Source organism: Urocitellus parryii, chromosome 1 (genome assembly GCF_045843805.1).
Source record: "Urocitellus parryii isolate mUroPar1 chromosome 1, mUroPar1.hap1, whole genome shotgun sequence".
Lineage (NCBI taxonomy): Eukaryota > Metazoa > Chordata > Mammalia > Rodentia > Sciuridae > Urocitellus > Urocitellus parryii.
In genome coordinates, this window is record NC_135531.1 from 66,852,293 (window position 1) to 66,872,501 (window position 20,209).

The 20,209-nt window shown below is 37.0% G+C and overlaps 1 protein-coding gene across 3 annotated transcripts in view; it reads left to right on the top strand.

Annotated features, from left to right (window-relative positions):
• Positions 1-20,209, top strand: part of Vcan (versican) — a 90,544-nt gene that overhangs the window by 45,386 nt on the left and 24,949 nt on the right. For 2 of the 3 annotated variants that reach the window (XM_026394558.2, XM_026394559.2), the window contains 3 exons: positions 5,546-10,765; positions 13,945-14,058; positions 15,523-15,636. In XM_026394558.2, coding sequence (XP_026250343.2) covers positions 5,546-10,765; positions 13,945-14,058; positions 15,523-15,636 — 5,448 coding nt within the window. The remainder of the gene's footprint in view (positions 1-5,545; positions 10,766-13,944; positions 14,059-15,522; positions 15,637-20,209) is intronic. The other variant, XM_077800491.1, reaches the window with a different exon arrangement.

A 20,209-nucleotide genomic window follows, 5' to 3' on the forward strand; every position in this document is an offset into this window, starting at 1 on the left:
ATGAAGTACTTAAAAATACTTGGTGAATGTTTGAGGTCAGCTAGCAATAAAGCTTTGTGTGAAATGTCATTAAAATCCCTATTAACCATGGTACTAGTATATTCAAGTCAAGCTGTTAAAATACGTTCACATAAACATAGAAAAGATTATACATACAGTCTACAGAGTTCTGTGGTTTGACTCTTGAAGTCCAAATAAAAGTTATATTATTCTTAGAGTAAAATTCTAAAATAGAGCAGTCTTTTATAAGGACTTGTTCATCTGAGAGCTTAGAATGTCAATAACTACATTAGGTTGCTCTGTTAGTGTGAAAGAGAGCAGATCCCTATTTTGGAAGGAGACACTACTTTCTACATAATAGCACAGGTGTCCCCTGCTGCACTGAACAAAGAAACTTGCCTGGTTGGCAATAATTATAGCTGTTGCAATTCTCTAATAATATGTGTGGTAGGTGGGGTGGTGGCAGGAAGGGGAGATGAAGAAGTCATTTTGGAAGATGAATAATAGACAAAGAGGAACAAGTAGGATTTGGCAAGCTATGAGAGATTATTGATGGGAATTTGGATCACTTAGCAGGAATAAAATTCACCTATCTATAGATTTTTATGCCACTGGCCTCTCCCACCATAATATGCTAGAAGTATGGGAACAAACTAGATATGCAGACAGAATAGAGTATAGATTGATATATAGAGAATCTGTTGGCAAAAAAATTAACTTGAAAGTCCTGCATAACTTATATTTTACCACCCTCAAAACAATATTAAGAAATTCAATAAGAGCACATTTATTTAAAAAATAAATATTAGTTGCTTCATTGTGGGGATATTCCTTTCATAAAAAAGAAACAAAATAATTTTAACTTTCATTTTGTATTTTTGTTTTATATAAACCCCATTTAGTAGAAAATTTTCTTAGAGATCTGATGTATAACATGAGAACCATGGCTAATAGGATTATACTATACTAGGACTTGTGTTAAATAAGTGAATTTTAGCTGCTGATGACACAAAATGTATCACTGAACTGATAGCTGTGTTAGTTTGTTTTTCTATAGTGACCATTTTACTATCTATCTATAGCTATCTGTTCATCTATCTTTCTATCATAACATCAGATTGTACTCTCAAATATGCATAGTAAAATGTATTTAGAAGAAACATTTTATAGTATTTATCAAATATTTATAATATTTAATTTATAATATTTACTTATAAATATTTCGTTATAATATTTATCTATCAAATATTATAGCAGCTATACCCAATTTTATTATTTATTACACAAATTTACAACCTAAATTTATTATTTATCTATAAAATTTATATTAATTTAAAAATAATTGTATTTATAATATTTATCATTTTATATATTTAACAAGCATATTATTTATATTGATTTTCTTCCTGCTCTCTGTTTATTATGATGAGCTGATTATTCTTTGGTCACAGTCAACTTCTTGGCACAATGAAAAACAGAATGAAATTGGTTTATGTTTCTGTTTTCTACCATTCTGAACTCAAGTCAGATCTTATGTTAGGGAGGTGAGTGAAGGGAGGAATCTTAACCTAAATTTAATGATACGCATGTTGACTATATGGACACTCAGCAAGTTTCACCTTATAATTGGGAGAAAAGAATTATAAGGGTCAGTCCAGTTCTTTAACTTACTGACAAAAGCATTTGCTTCAGGAAGCGGTAGGAGTAGATGGAGCACCTGACCGAGTCTCTGTGAAGTTGATAAGATAGTGTCATCCATGGGGTCTGAAGCATTAAAAACACTTAGTAAATTCTGTGCAGTGAGTTGGCTCCTGGGGCGATAGTACAGTTAGCATGGAACACATGGTTATGGCAGTGAGCTTAATTTTGCAGGCAAAGACCCAGTATGAAGCAGTCCTGTGGTTGTGAAATGAATGTGTGCAAAGATTATGTCTCTGATATGTTTTTATTGCTGTGATCTAAATATTGGGATATTTATTTTGGTCATAAAATGGAATATATTGCGTCTAAGGGTTGAGATTATAAAATACTCTGTCATGATGGTCTAAAATGTTAAACCTCTTAGGTTTATGAGCAATAGGAAGTACTATAGTTCTTTATCCAAGTGAAAAATGAATTGAAAGAATGTTTTACTTTGTTCATTGGAGCTAAAATGGGAGAACATAGAGTGAATTCCATGCTCTTTAATACCAAAGTCGACTTAATACGAGTTGATGGTTAACTAAATTATGTAAACTATTGATTTGCAGTTAGAGTTCTCTCTGTGTAAGTGAGCACATGATCCCCAGTGAGCATTTGACACATTGTCACACCTTAATGTCTCTGCTCCATCGCACTCTTGTAGAACCACTGGCACCACACTTCACAAAACCTCCATGTGAAGGAATGTGTTTTTATTTTTTAAAAGTAAGGACTTTATTTAGGAACTCCTACAAATCTATAATAACAGTGAAGGTTTTTACACTACTCTTGTCCCAAGACTTTATAAATATATAATGTTGAGCAGATGTTTCCATATTTATCCTGTATTTGGCTGGAGAAGCCTGTTGGAATGGCTAGTTTTAACTCCGTTATTTATTAAATGGTGCAAAATGTTTTAGGCGTTCTTTATATGCTTGGCACTAACTGATGTTTCTCATTTAAAATCAATTTTTTACTCTTAAGTAAGTGATACTGTGGCATCAAGCCACCATAGGTGTGAACTTAGTGTACTTGTGTGGAATACTTCTTAAGAGTACTAATTTTATTTATGCCTAATAAAACAACATAAAAGAGTTGCATATGAGAGTATAAACAGTTAAAGATCTGCATATTTTTGAAAATCCAGTTAAAATTCATAAAGTTGTACAGAATACTTACCATTAAGTCTGGCTTTACTCAACTATATTAAAATACTGCTAGACAACGAGAAATTACTTATTTAGTGATTAAATAGTTGATGTGATATTTTAAAAGATTCATTTGTGCAAAGGACATTTAAAATGTATTGTTTCACATAGTTCAAACATTTTCTTCACATTCTTTTTTTCATATTTTTTACTGGTGCATTATAGTTGTACATAGTGGTGGGATTTGTTACAAATGCACACAACATAGGAATTTAATTTGGCCAGTATCATTTTCCATTGTTACCGATTTCTCTCCCCTCCTCCCTCCCCATGGTTCCTTCCTTCTCCTCTACTGATTTACCTTTGATTTTCATGATTCGCATTCTTTTTTGTAACACAAAAGTCTGCCTTCAATGCAAACTGTATTAAGGTGTCATTATCTGAAAATTTTAATCTGTCATCTTTTAAAGCATATACACACTGGGTGCTTAAGATCTAAATAACAACTTTAACGGTTTAATACTGAACAAATTTCTTCTTTTTTTCTATTATTTTTTATTTGTTATTTTTAGATACACATGACAGTAGAATGTATTTTGACATATTATGCATACATGGAGTATAAATTATTCTAATTAGGATCCAATTCTTATGGTTGAACATGATGTGGAGTTACACTGGCCATGTATTCATATATGAGCATGGAAAAGTTATGTCTGATTCATTCTACCATCTTTCTTATTCCAATTTCCCCTTCCTTCCCCTCATTCCCTTTTGTCTAATCCAATGAACTTCTATTCTTCCCTCCTCCTCTCCTTTTTAATTGTATTTTTAAGAAAATCCGATGATTTAATCATTTTCTTGAATTTGGTAATTAGGTATAGCTGTGATAGCTATCCAGAAAGAGCCTGTATTCATTTTATATTTTTATAGTACATTGGAGTCAGGCATTGATCTCACTTACCTACATTACAGAGATATTTTCTCATTCATTTGAATACCCATATGCCTTAGCTTACATAGTTAAAAGTTGAATGTATAAGGTGGAATGGATGGAAATAAACAAAATGAGCTGTAGTGTGTGAAAAATAAGTAGGAAGGACATATAGATAGGGTAAGAATAATGCAAACCTACACAAATAGCATTTTAATGAGACAATTTAGTGAAGATGTGGTAGGATACAGAAAGAACTTTTCTTTTTTGTTTTTATTTTAATGAAAGAGAAAAGTAAATATAGTATATGTCTTTTATTACATGAAAGTCCTTTGGTCTTTGGTTTTTTTAATTTAAAGAAATTTAATAAACTTCCATAGAGTTTCCATTGAGAATTCATATAGTATCTACTTATCAATCTTGATGCATAATCTTGATGCACAGCCATATGATTCTGATCTCTCCTGAATAGAATTTTTTTCCTTTTCTGATTTAACAGTAAATGCTAGATATTGAGGCCTCCAAGCATGGAGAGGAACTGCCTCTTTTCTTGCAATAGGAACATACCATGGAGGGGAACTGCCTCTTTTCTTGGAACAGGAACATACCAGGAGAAAACAGTGTTTTCCCCCCTTAAAGATGGCAAATTGGGGAGGCAGAATAGGTTCCATGATAATCGTTCCTTCTGTGTATATCTCAACTTCAGCCTAAGCCTGTGTGGCATGGATTGGGGCTAAACCAAAAACTAATTCTGCAGGAATGTTTCTTCATGCAGGATAGTAAGGCACTGTGTGGTCCTTTATCTTTGTCCTGGCTTGGTGCATCAGAGGCACCTCTGTGTACTGCTGTGTAACCAGACATAGGGTAGCTGTAATGGTAGAACCACTCTCCTAGGAGAGTTGAATACCACGATGATGAGAGTGTGGAGCTTTGCTGGTCTATTTCTGGTGGCGGAGAAGCCCATTGACATTAGTGGTTGGTACCATTTGGCAATTGACAATCCAGGGAATGTTCTGATGATATGTATTATTTGAAGTATGCTACTTATAATATTTATATGTGACTCCTGAACTTTCTTCAGAGAGAATACTAATAACAAGAGCTAAATTGACCTAACTCAGGTCACATCCCCTGAAGGATAAAGGTGTACAGGGATGGAAGACTCTTCCTTCCTGGTCCTTCCAGTGAACACTCCTTGCCAAGGCCCTGCCACTCAGGGCTTCCTGAGGTGTGGCTAGGCTCCTGTCCTACTGCCACAGTGGGTAGGGGGTGTCCATTGCTCTTTTATTTTTCTAGAAACAATTTTCTTTCAGACAGATTATGAAGAGGCAGAAGGAATCTTCTCATCTTCTTATTGAATAGAGTGTGTAAGCATCCCCTGCCATATAGAACAATGATCAATCACTTTTTGTATATGGTCTGGTGAAATGGTCTTAATTTTTAATTTTTTTTGTAGTTCACACAAAGATAAATTGTTACATTGCAAAATTACCTTGCAAATGTGATTCCTTATTTTGTTTTAAGGACTTTGTTGCCTTTGTTAAACACGTTGAAGAGTTTGTGTAACCTGTTTCTGTAACTTGAGATTTATCTTTCTTATTGTTAATACAAAGCTGCAAATTTGAAGACTGAGAACCTGTAGAAGGATGATTGCACTTAATGTGAGAACATTCGAATCCTTCTTTGTGTCTATGAATGTGATCAGCCTTTGCTATCGATTTCTTCTGTCATGCACTGCCAAAGCTTCTATTTAAGTATTGTGAAAACTCTTTGTTTTTTTCAGGTCGAATGAGTGATTTGAGTGTAATTGGTCATCCAATAGATTCAGAATCTAAAGAAGATGAACCTTGTAGTGAAGAAACAGATCCAGTGCATGAACTAATTGCTGAAATTTTACCTGATTTACCTGAAATATTTGAAATAGAAATATACCACAGTGAAAATGAAGGGGAAAATGAAGACTGTGAAAATGCTACTGATGTAACCACCACACCTTCTGTGCAGTACATTAATGGGAAGCACCTAGTCACCACTGTGCCCAAGGACCCCGAAGCTGCAGAAGCTAGGCGTGGCCAGTTTGAAAGTGTTGCACCTTCTCAAAATTTCTCAGAGAGCTCTGAAAGTGATACCCAACAATTTGAAGTAGCAGAGACAGAATTGTCTACTGTTGTGCAACCTAATGAATCTAAAGAAACCACTGAATTTCTGGAAATTACATGGAAACCTGACACTTACCCTGAAACACCAGAACAATTTTCAGGTGGTGAGCCTGATATGTTCCCCACAGCCGCATCCCATGAAGGAAAAACCACAGAAGGGGCAGAGTTAATTACAGAGAGAGGTCCTAAACTTGAAAATCTGATGCATGAGCATCCTGAACCTGTATCTCCCTTTTCTGAAGAGTCTTCAGGAGAGTCTGCCATTGACCAAGTATCTCAGAAAATGATCTTTTCAAGGGCCACACAGGTAACTTTAGGTGAAGAGGTGGAAAAAAGTACTTCTGTCACATATACTCCCAGGATGGATCCAAGTTCTGCGGCAATAAATGTTTCAGAGAAAGAATCAGTTACCCTAGCAGAAAATCCACGGCCTGATGGACTTTTCTCTACAATGGAAAGCTGGATAGAAATAACTCCTAGACAAATTGTGGAGCTCTCAGGAAGTTCTGCAATTCCAATCCTGGAAAGCTCTGGGGAAGTGGAAGATTTTAAAGATAACATGTTGAACATGGTAACTGATTTATCAAAAAATACCACAGATACACTCTTTACTTTAGACACTGGCAAGATAATGATCACAGAAAATCTTTTTGATGTTCCTGCGACCACCATTGACACAGTTTCTGAAGAACCTTCCGTAGAAGTCATGCCTACAAAATTCATAAGTGAAACAGAAAATTCCAAGTGGGTTTTCAGTACATCCCTTGAGGGAAAGGAAAGGAAGGAGGAGGAGGAGGGAACAACAGGTACAACATCTACCTTTGAGGTAGAGTCACTGACACAGAGAGCAGATCAATTAATTTTACACCCTGAATTAGGAAGTTCAAATGAACCTACATCTACTGATAAAGCTACCAGGAAAAGTTTGATATCCTCGCCAACGCCCACACAATTTTCAGATGAAATGACAAGTTCTACGCTTGTCTTTACAGAGACAAATGTTTTAGTCAACTCGGGGGCACAGCCCTTTGAACACAGCAGTACTAGCCAACCAGGGGACCCAGAAAGGCTGACCACTCTTTCAGGTGGCCCTGTCTCTCTCTCTATTGAGCAGGGCTCTGGAGAAGCTGCTGCTGACCCAGAAACCACAACTGTTTCTTCATTTTCTTTAAATTTAGAACCAGAAATTCAAACCGAAAAGGAAGCTGGCACTTCGTCTCCCCATGTGGAAACAACATTCTCCTCTGAGCCTACAGGACCATTTTTGAGTACTGTAATTGACAGAAAAGTCACTGAAATTATAAGCCAAACATCCAAGGAAAAATTAATTTCAGAGGTACCAGGAGAACCAAATTATGGGGCAGAAATAAGGGTCATTCCTACAGGTTTTCCTTTGGAAGAAGATTTCAGTGGTGACTTAATGGAATACTCAACAGTATCTCATCCCATAACAAAAGAAGAAACAGTGATGATGGAAGGCTCTGCGGATGAAGCATTTAGGAATACCCAGATTTTATTACCTACCAAACCTACTTCAGATCACAGCAATCACATGCCTAACTCAGAAGCACCCAGTAGCACCATGGTCAGCACATCAGCTTTCCCCTGGGAAGAGTTTACAGCTTCTGCTGAGGGTTCAGGTGAGCAACAGGTCACAGTCAGCAGCTCTGTTGACCTAGTGCTTCCCACAGTTGTGGAAAACATTTTGGATACAGAGTCTCCATTTATTAACCCAGGATTCAGAGAAACGGATGCTATTGATGAAGTGGATAAAAGATCCACAATTTTGCCAACAGCAGAAGCTGAAAGTACTGCAGATCCAACAGGAAAGGGGGAAGTAAAGGTCAATGGCACAGCTTCAATGGACTTTCTGCAAACGATGGAGCCAGCCAGATTATGGTCCAGGCAAAACACCAACCCTGTGAGTCAAGGGATTGAGAGTGAAGCAGAATCAGAGGAAAAGAGTCAAGAACACAAATCTTTAGAATCCTCCCAAAGCTCTCTTGGACCAGAACAAACAACTTTTGATTCACAAACACTTACCGAAATTGAACTCCAGACTACAGATTATCCTACAAAGAAAACTTACAGTGCTGATAAGCAAATTGGCGTTTCCTTGGTTCACATGTCTACTCCAGATCCAGATGTAAAAAGCCTAGAGTCATATACCTCTCTCCCTGAGCCAACTGCAGAGTCACATTTCTTCTTAACTACTGCCTTAGTGACTGAATCTATACCGGCTGAAAATGCAGTCACAAACTTATCAACTAAAGATGAAGAAAGTATAAAGCTCTTTCCCAAAGGTATGAGACCAACAATTCAAGAGTTGGATACTGATCTCTTATCCTCTGGTCTGGGATCAGGAGAAGAAGTTTTGCCTACTCTGCCTACAGTGTCAGTAAAATTTTCTGAAGTGGAACAAATTATTAGCACAGTATATCCCCACACTTCTCAAGTGGCAAGTTTAGAAACAAGTATCTTCAGCGATGGAACTAAAGATGATGAGAGAGTGGAAAATGTGGTGAGTGAAGTTGGACCCCTCATTTCCAAAACAGATGAAGTCTCCAAAAGTAGTGAAGGGGCACCCAATACAACCTTAACAGAAGTCTCAGGCAACACTGGAGCAGCAGGACCCACCACGGCACCTAGCTCTGTCTCCACAGACATTGAACATCCTCAAAGTCAGACCCTCAAATGGGAAGAAGAAATGCAGACTAGTAGACCACAAACTGTAACACAGCAACTCTCCAGTGAGTATTCTTCAACGGCAGAAAATAAAGAAACAGCAAATGCTCCCACTGGTTTTCTTGAAATGGCCCAAGAATTTGTTACACCAGCACCAAAGCTGTCTGAGTTGTTTGATGAAAATTCTGGAGAAGGATCTGGGGAAGTGGATCTCTCTAATTCAATCCACGCTGCTGGAACTACTGAGGCAACGGGGCCAAGAAGCACCACATATGTTTTTGATAGCTTTCTGGAGAAGCATTCTGAAGTGCCAAGTGCTGAAGCTGTAGCTGCTGATGGATCCCCAGCGGTTTCTGTGGTGCTGCCTCTTCGTTCAGAGCAGAATGAAACCTCCCCTGAGACAAGGAGCACCCCGTCAGGCATGGTGTCCCATGAGGCACCCACAGAAAGTGTCTCCGGTAGTTTCCAAGATCATTTCATAGGATTCGAGGATGCCACCTTAAAACCTACCCGGAGAAAAGCCACCGAAAATATTATCCTTGATCTAGACAAAGAGGATAAGGATTTAATATTGACAATTACTGAGAGCACCATTCTTGAAATTCTTCCTGAACTGACATCAGATAAAAATACTATCATAGATATCGATCACACTAAGCCTGTATATGAAGATATCCTTGGAATGCAAACAGACATAGAACCAGAGGTGCCATCAGAACCACGTGGCAGTAATGAAGAAGGCATCCGGGTTCAAGAGCTGGATGTGGCAGCTGCCAACCGTTCTTTAGCTGAGGAGCCATTTGAGAGCTCTGGTGATACTCTTCTGGCTAGTAATACTCAGGCAACATATCACGAATCAATGACTCCTGATACTGGAAACCAATTAGATCACATGGGCTTTAACTTTGCCACTGGGATCCCTATCCCTACCACAGAAACGGAATTAGATATTTTCCTTCCCACAGAAACTTCTCTGCCCATTCCTAGAAGTTCTGCCACAGTTAATCCAGAGATGGAAGAACTGAAAATTGAAGCAAAACCTCTGGATGACATATTTGAATCAAGCACTTTGTCTGACAGTCAAGCTATTGCAGACCAAAGTGAAATGATATCAACGTTGGGTCATTTGGACAAGACACAGGAAGAGTATGAAGAAAAGAAATATATGAGTCCTTCTTTTCAGCCAGAATTCTCTTCAGGGGCTGAGGAAACATTGATAGATCCCACTCCTTATGTAAGTATTGGTAATATCCTCCTTACAGCTCAGAGTTTAACAGAAGCCCCTGAGGTGTTGGAGGGGTCCAGTCCCTCTTATTACACTGATACAACATTAGCAGGTTCAGCATTTGCAAAGTTGTCTTCTCAGACATCATCCTCTCCATTCCCTGCCTACTCAGGCGGAGAAACCTATGAACACACAGAGGTTCCCCAGCCAAGTGCTCTGCCAGGTACAGCTGCTGGCCCATCTCAGAGGTCTACAGAGGATTCTCTCCAGGAAGTTCATGCGGATATTGAAGCAACTGTCAAGGCATCCAATGATGAATACTTTCAGGTAACCCATCCTCCATCCTCATCTCCTGACCCAGCATTAGAACCTTTGGAGGAAGCAAGTAAATCTAATTTATTGGAAGAAAAGGAAGCTTCTCCCACACAACTAATTGCCGAGGAAGGCACTGAGACTTCCCAAGATTTCCAAAACAAAGCCAATGACCAGTTTTCTGGAGAAATAGTTGAGGTGTTTCCCAGTGTGGGGGAACCTGAGGCTGGAACTATTATTACAGCTGCCAGCGAAATTCAGTTAGAAGGTGCTGCACCATGGCCACATTCTACTTCTGCTTCTGCAACTTCCAGGGTTGAGGCAAGTGTGGTGCCTCAGCCCAGCCCACAGACTTTGGAGAGGCCCACAATTCCTTCTTCTTTGGAAATAAACCCTGAAACACAGTCAGCTTTCCCCGGAAGGGAGGGTCCCACAGTAGCAGTATCAGAAAAGCAACTATCGGTGAGAACTCTTGATTCCAATCAGGCAACAGTAAGCACTGTGGAGTTAAATACTGAGCTTGCAACGCCACCATTTTCCCTTCTGGAAACTTCTAATGAAACTGCTTTGTTGATTGGCATTAATGAAGAGTCAGTGGAAGGCACAGCAGTCTTTTTACCAGGTAAGATCACAACATTGACAAATCTGCTTCCAAATCTGGAAACAGTCCCTTGGTTCTAAGATGTATATGTATATCATTTCTATTGGGATGTTAAATTAGGGGTGTTTTCTTGCACTGTTGATGTAACAGCAGGCCATGCCACAGTATTGAGCTCATACAATGGAAGCTCATACAATGAGATACAATGGAAGTAAGTATAGAGTCTTGCTGGGGCTTTACAGATATACTTTGTGCTTTTCTGTGTTTTAAAAACATAGTTGTAACATGGATAAAATGAAATAATGTTATAAAAAAACTCAATGTGTATTTACTCACAACTATTGCTTTTTTATAGGTCCTATAGCTATATACCCTAGTTTTAAAAACAGAAAAAAAGATGCCCCATATCTTTTTTAACTATCTCACTGATGTATACTATATGCTAATTATCAAAATCAGTCAGGCTTTTAACATTTGAGAGTAGTAACTAGCTCTAATAAATATTTCACAGTTTGCTCGATGTCAGTTATAAGTTCATACATCAATGTAATTTCCCTGATGGAGGTAGTCTACATAATGCTTCTAATAGTGCCGAGCCATAGTGGATATGTATTTAGTGTATATTCATGTTCTGCCTGTTAAGAGATTTCTGTTTATTAACTGAATATACCAAAAACATGAATTTAATACTACATCCTATAGATCACTTTGTTTGATGTTACCAAAAAAGTTTTAAGGCACTTATTATCTCCATTGAAAGAGTAGGTCATGGAGATGGTCAGCAGCTTGCCCATGTTGCACAGCCACATCGTGGCAGAATAGAATTTGAATTCATCAGCCCCATTCTAAAATCCACGTTCTTTTTATTGCCCTCTGCTTATTTCCATTTTAGTACAAAAGTGAAGAATTGATGTTTAATGATATGTAAACTAGAAATCTTTGAGCATTACTTAGTATAATTTATTTTCTTCTTAATCTAGGCTGAGAATCTTGAGTAGTCAGCTTTTTCCTAGAATGCTATTATTTAAATAACAATGTCCATCAACCCCATAAGTAACCACACCAGTTAGCTGCTACCTAAACAAAGACCAAAGGCTGTACTTGTGTTGGTTGAAAATAAATGTTTAATTTTAATGAATATGATATATGTCATAACTATTGCTAGAATTATTCTTCTGATATATATCGGTATTATTTTTTGTGTCACTAATGCTTTATCTTGTGCTTTAGAAAGAGTAAAGTAGAAAGTGCAATTTTTTCATAAATGTTTTGGAGTCTTTCTCGAATAAAATTGATCAAAGGTGGCTGACATTGAATTTTTTGCTGTCCCTGTATATTTAATCTGTAACCTATAATTTAATAATCTGGCCAACTTTTATTTTTTGCAATTTATTTGAAACATCTGGTTGTTAAAATATGGTGTAGAGATAATTGACAATAACTGTATAAATATATGGAGAGTTGAGTTTGATAAATGAGTGAGAAATGTGTATCAGTTATCTAGTACACAAAACTTACTGAGAATTGAAGTTTGCGCCTTCATTGCAAAACAAAATTAGTCACTTCAGTTTAATTCAGTCAACAGTGGCTCACATGGAATTGCTTGGTCTTTCTGTTGAAGATTCAACTTTCAGAGGCTAATATGAACTATTTAGGAAAAAATTAAATTCCTGAAAGTCAGACTTTTCTCCTAATGCAAACTTCTTCAAGTTCACAGAAAGACCAACTTTCTCACCAACTCTTTGACTCATGGTCTCAGCATGGTGTTTCATGTTATGGTGGGAGAAGTAGGCCTCTGAATTTGTGAGCTCAATTCAGTCTTACACATAGGTTTTATTTGATTGTACACAAGTGTAAATATGTCACTGGCTGAGGCAGTGTCATCAAGGCCGTGTCCTTTCAACTGCAGAAAGCACAAATTGCTAGGAAGGCTTGTTTTTGGAACTGTAGGAAAAAGTGTCTTGGAAAAAATAGGGTAATTTTTTAAGAAGTCGACGTGCGCATCTGAATTTGCCTAATTCTAATGTGAACTCCAAATAGGAATGTATATCCATCAAGTCATTCTGGTTTTTTTTTTGAGTCTACTTAACACTCAGAAAGTTTGAGTTTGACTTTCTTGTGTGGGAATAACTCTTTTACAGCCAATGTTTCATCAGAAGTTGGACATATTTTCATGTGTAATTATTTTAGGGTCTCAGGACTTTTGATTCTCTAAAATATAGTAATATTCCATATACACTCTATTTTATTTCAATTATTGTCTGAAACTTTCAACTCTCATTTGGATTTTTGAACATTTAGAGAATTAAGCAGTTCTGAAAGATTATTTTAAAAAATCAATGTAAACCTTAATTGAAAATAGGCTTCTCCAAGCAATATTGCCACAAAAATATAAGAATCAAATGGTGTAAAAGTTTTGCATTTAGAAAATATATTTTAGATTATTTGTCCTCATAAATTTATGTCCTTGGCCTTTCCATTGATCTCCTAGGAGGGTTGGTTTTAAATATATTTTAACAAGAAAATTGTAATACAAATTGTGGGTTTTATTTTAGGTGAGGTTTTTGTATTGGGGTTTGTTTTTGTACAGTAGAGTTTAATCCATGTGTTGCTTTTCTTCAAGTATAGTTTAAAGGAGTACATTTGGAACGTGTTTTTGGAAAAAGCATATTAATGTAGCAGAAGAGACTTCAGTGCACACTTACGAAGAAAAACAGTTTCTGAGCATTAAGTGGTAAAAGGCAATAATAATTCAAATGATGGTAACAAGCAGTCTGCTAAAAAGAATGCATGTTCCATGTATCCAGCCATTTCACATGAACTAACCCCGTTCAAAAGAATACATGTTCCATCCACTGTGCACATATGTGTAATCATTTTTGACTAAAATCAATTACCATTATCATGCCAACTAAATCTGCAGTAGACCATATTAGTTGCCAGATAAAGTATAAAAACTCTGTTGAAAAATAATAATTGAATCCTATAAATGAATAGATACAATTTGCCACATTTTGTTATAATGCCAAGAAACACTCCAGAGTAAAGTTAATGTTAATTTTTCTATGTAGTGTTTTTAAACCGCTATGGTAAAGCTTATATTATGGTAGCAATAAGTGGCATTTTATGCTATAATATGTTGAAACCTTAGATATGAGCTTAATTGTTTTTTTTTTTTCTTATTTTCCTGAACATGGCAGGAACTGACCGGTGCAAAACAAACCCATGCCTTAATGGAGGCACCTGCTATCCTACCGAAACCGCTTATGTATGCACCTGTGTGCCAGGATACAGTGGAGACCAGTGTGAACTTGGTAAGGACTCTTCTTGGCCCAGGCACTGTCGTTCTCTTCCAGAAGCTATATAGTGGGAGAATTTGTATTGTTGAATCCATCAGAAATTTTAGGGAGACCCATGTGTAGATGAACTCTATATGAAATGAAATTAAAATCTCAGAGTAATTAATTGGGATATGGGAATGGGGACAGGGGTTGACTGAATTCTGTTGCTACAATTAAGACTAAGTAACTCCTACTGAGGTCGGTTATTCTTTTTTGTGATTTTTTAAAATGGACTTTATAAATGTAAAGATGCATATATATTGACATTTTCATCTAATCTTTATTTTTGCATTTAAATACATAACCAATTTAATAAAACATGTTTTTTAGAAAGCTCTACTTATAATTTAGGATTTGGGATAACTTCCTTAATTCTTAATTAAATTTTTAATGCGATTGCAAAATGCTATGGGAATACAGTCATTACTTTCATTGGGGTAATCACAGAGGTCTATGTAGTAAGGTTGCATTTTCCAGAGATCTTTGAAGGTGGGGAGGATTTGATAGATGGTTCAGGGAGAGATGGACCATACAGACCACAAAGTCCAGAGCCATTTGAGTGGCTGCAAGTATTCAGGTATGCCAATTAAGGGTGGGGGAGGGGGCAGGTATGTTGTGAGAGAATAACAAGCAGGGGGGGGGGTCTAGAAGATCCTGATCTCTGAGAATGTCCTGAATTCAAAGACCACATAGTTTTGATTCATATTCTAGTTGAGTGGCTTTGAAACACTGTCAGGCATCAAATCACCCAGAGGGCTTGGTAAAACACAAATTGCTTTCCCTATCTCACAGCATCCGATTCAGGAGGTCTGAAGTAGGACCTGAACATGCATTTCTAATACTCTCAGGCAATGCTGATGCTGCTGATCCAGGGACCATACTTTGAGAATTGCTGCCTTGGGTGACTGGGATCCATAGAAAGTGTGAGAACAAAAGAATAAAATTATCATGACTATGTACAAAAAGGATGAGAGTCTGTAGAATGAAGCATCTATCTAGGAGGAAAGGGTCCAGAGGCAGCTAGGTATTTTGCATATTTCACATGTGAAATAATCAGAGCATAAGCTAGGATTGGAGGTGGGAAGTTTAGGGGGGCTTTTAAAATCAATTTTAGGGTTTAAGGGATTCGCCTAATAGCAATGAAGACAATAACCCGATCTTTGAAATTTTCTTAGGATAACCAATTCAGAAAATATAAAGTTGTTCAGTTAAGTTTGAATTTCAGATTAAAAAGGTATTTTGTTTTGGTTTTTGTTTTTTAGTCAAGTTTGCCCTTAAATCTGCATGGGACATACTTTTGCTAAAACATTATGTTTTTATGTAACTTGAAATTCAAATGTAATTGGCTATCCTTTATCTATCTGGCAATCTCATAGTAAACAGATTTATTTCACCCTTTTTGAAAGTATTTTTGTGGGCTTTCAAATTTTATTTCAGATTTTGATGAATGTCACTCTAATCCCTGTCGGAATGGAGCCACATGTGTTGACGGTTTCAATACATTTAGATGCCTCTGTCTTCCAAGCTACGTTGGTGCACTTTGTGAACAAGGTAAGAGCTATAACAGCATTTGTTAAGATGAATGTTAATTGATGTTTTTCAAAATTTTGGCTTGACTGTATGTTTTTTCCCATGGAGCAAATTCATAGGTTACCCAAGTGTGTTAAGTTTCCTCAAGTGTGAATAGCTCAGCCATAGTGCTGACTTCATTATGATTGATTTGTTGATAGAATGGAGTTGCAGATAGACTCACCAAGCTGAATTCAAGGACATCTAGTCACAAAAGGAGTATCATTATATATATTCTTCCTAGGGACAAACTAGACATTGACCTTAATGTGGCTTGTGTAACAAGGAGTGCTGGATTCAGTGTTGCCTTAATTTTTCTCCTAAGCACTTGAGACTCATGAACTTATTTTTCATAGTCAATCATATCTGGAGAACGCATTGATAAAGTTGTTAGAATGCATTGGCCTTAACTTGGCACATTCTATGTAAAAGATGCGAGTCTGCTCACCAGGAAATTTTCCTACTAAAGAAGCATCTGCTTTTTTTTTCTGAATGAAATAAAGGCCTAAAATCTCATGATCCCTGTAATTTCCATTTTAAGGCCAACCTAAGAGTATATTTTAGGTGGTTAATGGTAACATTTCTTAGCCCATCAATCAGAAACAGATTGCACGCTCAGCACACTCAGCTTTGGAATGTTGGTTTCCTCTTCTTAAAGTCATACAGTGGTTTGGCTTTGATAAAAGTGTGCAGTGCCAAACTTCCATTCCAACAGACAAAATGAAAAAGTATTAGACACTTAGACACATTGGTCTGGCCACACATTCTGCTTTGCAGAGTTAATTCAGACGTCACTATAATTAAAGCAAAGCTAAAATGCTGCACATACTGAATTACTGTTACAGGGGGCTGGGCAATGGCTAAGTTTAGTGGGGGGTTTCTTTTCTTACTGCATATGGTGAGTATGTTTCATAATTTTAAACATGAAATTAGACTAAGCTAGATTCTCTTTAAAGTAAAAAAAAGCACAAAAGGGTGAGACACTTGGAGTGGTCAAATGTGTTAAAATGATCCTGGCTTCCCCTAATTTCAAGTACAGGAGAAATTTACAAATGGATTTGTTCAAAAAGTGTTTATTGAGTATCTACTCTTTTCCATACACTGGCCTGGCCACTGGAGATGGAGCTCTGAAAAACAATAGCAGGTTTTTTTAAAAAAAGGTCCCTGACTTTGGTGACTAACTTTCAGCAGAGATAGAAAAAAGCTACTACTTGTTTTATAATTTTGTAGTTTACTAATTGCTTCCAGGTACGTTATTTCATTTGACTGACCCAACATTTCTATGCATTAAGTGTGTTAGAAACTGAAGATCAGAGAGAAGAGTTGTACCCAAGATTACATAGCTAATTTATAGCATGGGCAAAACAAACCCAGGTTAACTTTAAAGCCTGAGTTTTTCTCAGTACTTCTAAAGCAGTTCTAAGAGATAAATATCTTATTTTTGTAGCTGATGGATTGAGTGGCAATACATTCTTAGAAGGGATTTGGGGGCCAGTTTCCTCCCCCACTTTTTTTTATAAAGAAATTGAAAAAAAAAGTTTTAAGTTGTTTCTTCATTTCTGGGACCACCTAACTCTCAGGCATATTCTATTTTATCTTCAATCAAGTTTAACTTTTATTCACTCTACTTGCTGAGAAACATCTACCCCCGTCTGCTTACCCAGTGCAGCTGTGCTCCTGTGATTTATTGCCAGGACACTGAAGGACTTGTTGCTCTTCTTTTCAGGTTGCCTAAGAACAAATGTTTTCTTCATTAACAGCAGCATTGTTGTCTAAACAATTTTCCATCCAAAGTTCCACGATGACTGTGTCATTATTTCTTCAGCTGACCTTTTCTCCGTGTTAGTAACTTAAGTCTCAGTAACTCTGAAGTAGGGGACATATTTTGGTGGAATCATAACAGATAGAAAATCTAGAAGTGCTCTGGGACTGTTAGAGAAACAGCTCTGCATGCATAGATTGCCCCAGTCCAGCCATGATGCAGTTTACCAGGATGGAGGGTCAGAGTGTTCCTAACTCCTTCACAGCCCTTTATCAGAGGTGTTGAAAACATTACCTGTACAGCATAAAAAATATTTTTAGGGGAGAAGATTAAGAGTAATAATTTCAGCTTCTGTGGTCAGGAACAGGAGTTTCACAACTGTAAATCTGGAATTGTAACCTATATGTGAGAGTGGTTTTAAAGCATAAGATGTCTTTTCTTGAAGCCAAATGATTTTTTAAAAAAAATATATCATTCCAAAATGTTGCCTTTTAGTAAATGAAATGCGATTCACATTACTCAGGTAAAGGTGGAAAAACAGGTAGACTAATCCTGATATTTTCTGTCAGAATAGAATTCTGGAAGATGCCTCTTGATATACAGTCCTTCATTACATATTTGTTGAATTCATGAATGATAAAAATTAAGTTGGTCTGTGTGGGTACTAGGCTTTAAAAAAATATAAAAAGCCATTCTGTTAAGTTATATTGTGTGTGTGTGTATACACACACACACATACACACACATTCATTAGAAAGCTATGGTTTAGACAGTAGAGATAAATTCTCTCACCTTGATTTTGACAGAAACTCATCTCCATATTTTTTAGAATTGTTTTCTCATAAGAATATACCTTGGGAAGGGCATTTGTCTTAGTTTTTATGGTGCTATAGCAGATAATACTGGGTACTTTATAAAGAAAAGATGTTACAACAAATCCCATTATTATGTACAACTATAATGCACCAGTAAAAATGTGGGGAAAAAAGGAAGAAACACCTGTGTATTTAGTTCCCAGTTTGGGGAGCTGAATGTCCAAGATAGAGTGACCCCATCTGTTTAGTTTCTAGTGAGAGCTTCTTGCTACATCACAACATGATGGAAAAGCAGAAAGGCAACTGGCCTCAGGTAGAAGGAAGAGATAACATGGTGAGACAGGAAGAAAGAGATGTTGGAGGGGCAAGGCTTATTCCTTTCATAACAACATACTCTAGTGAAAACTAATCTGCTCCTACTGGACTCAACTCATTCTATGAGACAGTGTGAATCCACCAGGAGGGTGCAGCCCCCAGGACCTAATTACCTTCCTCCAGGCCTCATCTCCTACATGTTCTACCACCTCTTCATGCTGCCTCACTGGAGACCAAACTTTCAGCACATGAACCTAGAGAAACAAACCATAGCAGCATTGTGTAACAATGACGTGGTCATGCATCTAAATTTTAGGGTCATTTTTTTTTTGTAAAAGAGAAAAAATGCTTAATGACAATCTATTTTAATAGTAAAAGACAAAAAGAAAAAAAAGAAAACTGAAATCATTCAGGTTAACAGAGAAGAAAGAGTGCAGAGATTTCTTTTTCTCATGTATTGTTCGAGAAGTGATGACCCTCTAGAATTTTAAACTGTATGTCTTAAAATAAGTGAAAACTTCCCAGGTTCTGGAAAGCTAAGCTATTACAATATCACAGTAATGACTTTGGTAGTGAGAATATCCTAAAATGTTTTTCAACACTCCTCCTCTATAAAAGAACCCTGCCCCTGTGTGAAGATCTGCTTCCTCCCCTCCCCACCTCACCTCTGAATTCTTCCAAATGAATTTCCCCAAAATAAAACTATAATCCAAGTGACCAAAATTTGCTTTATTGTGTGGTGCTGAGTACTGCTTTTACACCAAACCATCTGACTTTGACCTTAGGTCTTTCCTGTGAGATTTGGTGATCTCAAAACAACACTTTAATAAACTCAAAACTTCCAGTACACATTATTCAAAACAATTAGTCAGCAAGTTGTAACTAAACAACGGGCCTGATAGACTAAACTAACATGAAGACTGCCCTCCAAGATAAGCCGCATCTGTTGCATGAACATGGTCTGAATCAATGAAGCCAGGAAAAAAATTAAAACTCTTAGAAAGGATACTTCCCCATGACCATGGGAAGAGGAGTAAATTGAGTGAGAATTGGAAGATGGCTTGAGTTTTTATTTGGCCCAACTCCACCATATGAAACATCATTCATTTAATCTAGTAGGCTTCTGTTTCCTTCATGGATTATTGGAATTAGGGAAGAAGGTATGCTTATAAAATAACCCAGGAGATTTTGTTAGCTTTTACATGTAACTGCTTCAGTATATTTGTGAGATATATTTTGTAAAAGTCAAAATTGTTTCTGTTGATATTTATTTAGTATGAAGAGTATGTGCACAGTTCTACTAGCATGAGTGCACAGTTCTACTAGCAAACCTACTCTTTTGAGAATATACATCAAAACTGGCAAAATAGAGAGGAAAGCTGAAGCTTCCTCATGGTGTAAACTTCAGATATGTTTGAAAAATATTTTCATCACACCATATTATCAGTTGCGGCAGGCTATTTATTTGAAAAAGAGAGAACACACATGTGTGCACACATATATGACATGGTGGGAAGGGAGTACTAAGTACTAAGTTAAAGAACTCAGGTATTTCATTTCTAATAAAAGTCTGATGCATTTGCTCTGTGAGTTCCCTGGTTTCCCGCTCTTTGGTGGAAGAGCACACACATTCAGGCTTTATCCCCAAAGCTGCCTAAACAAG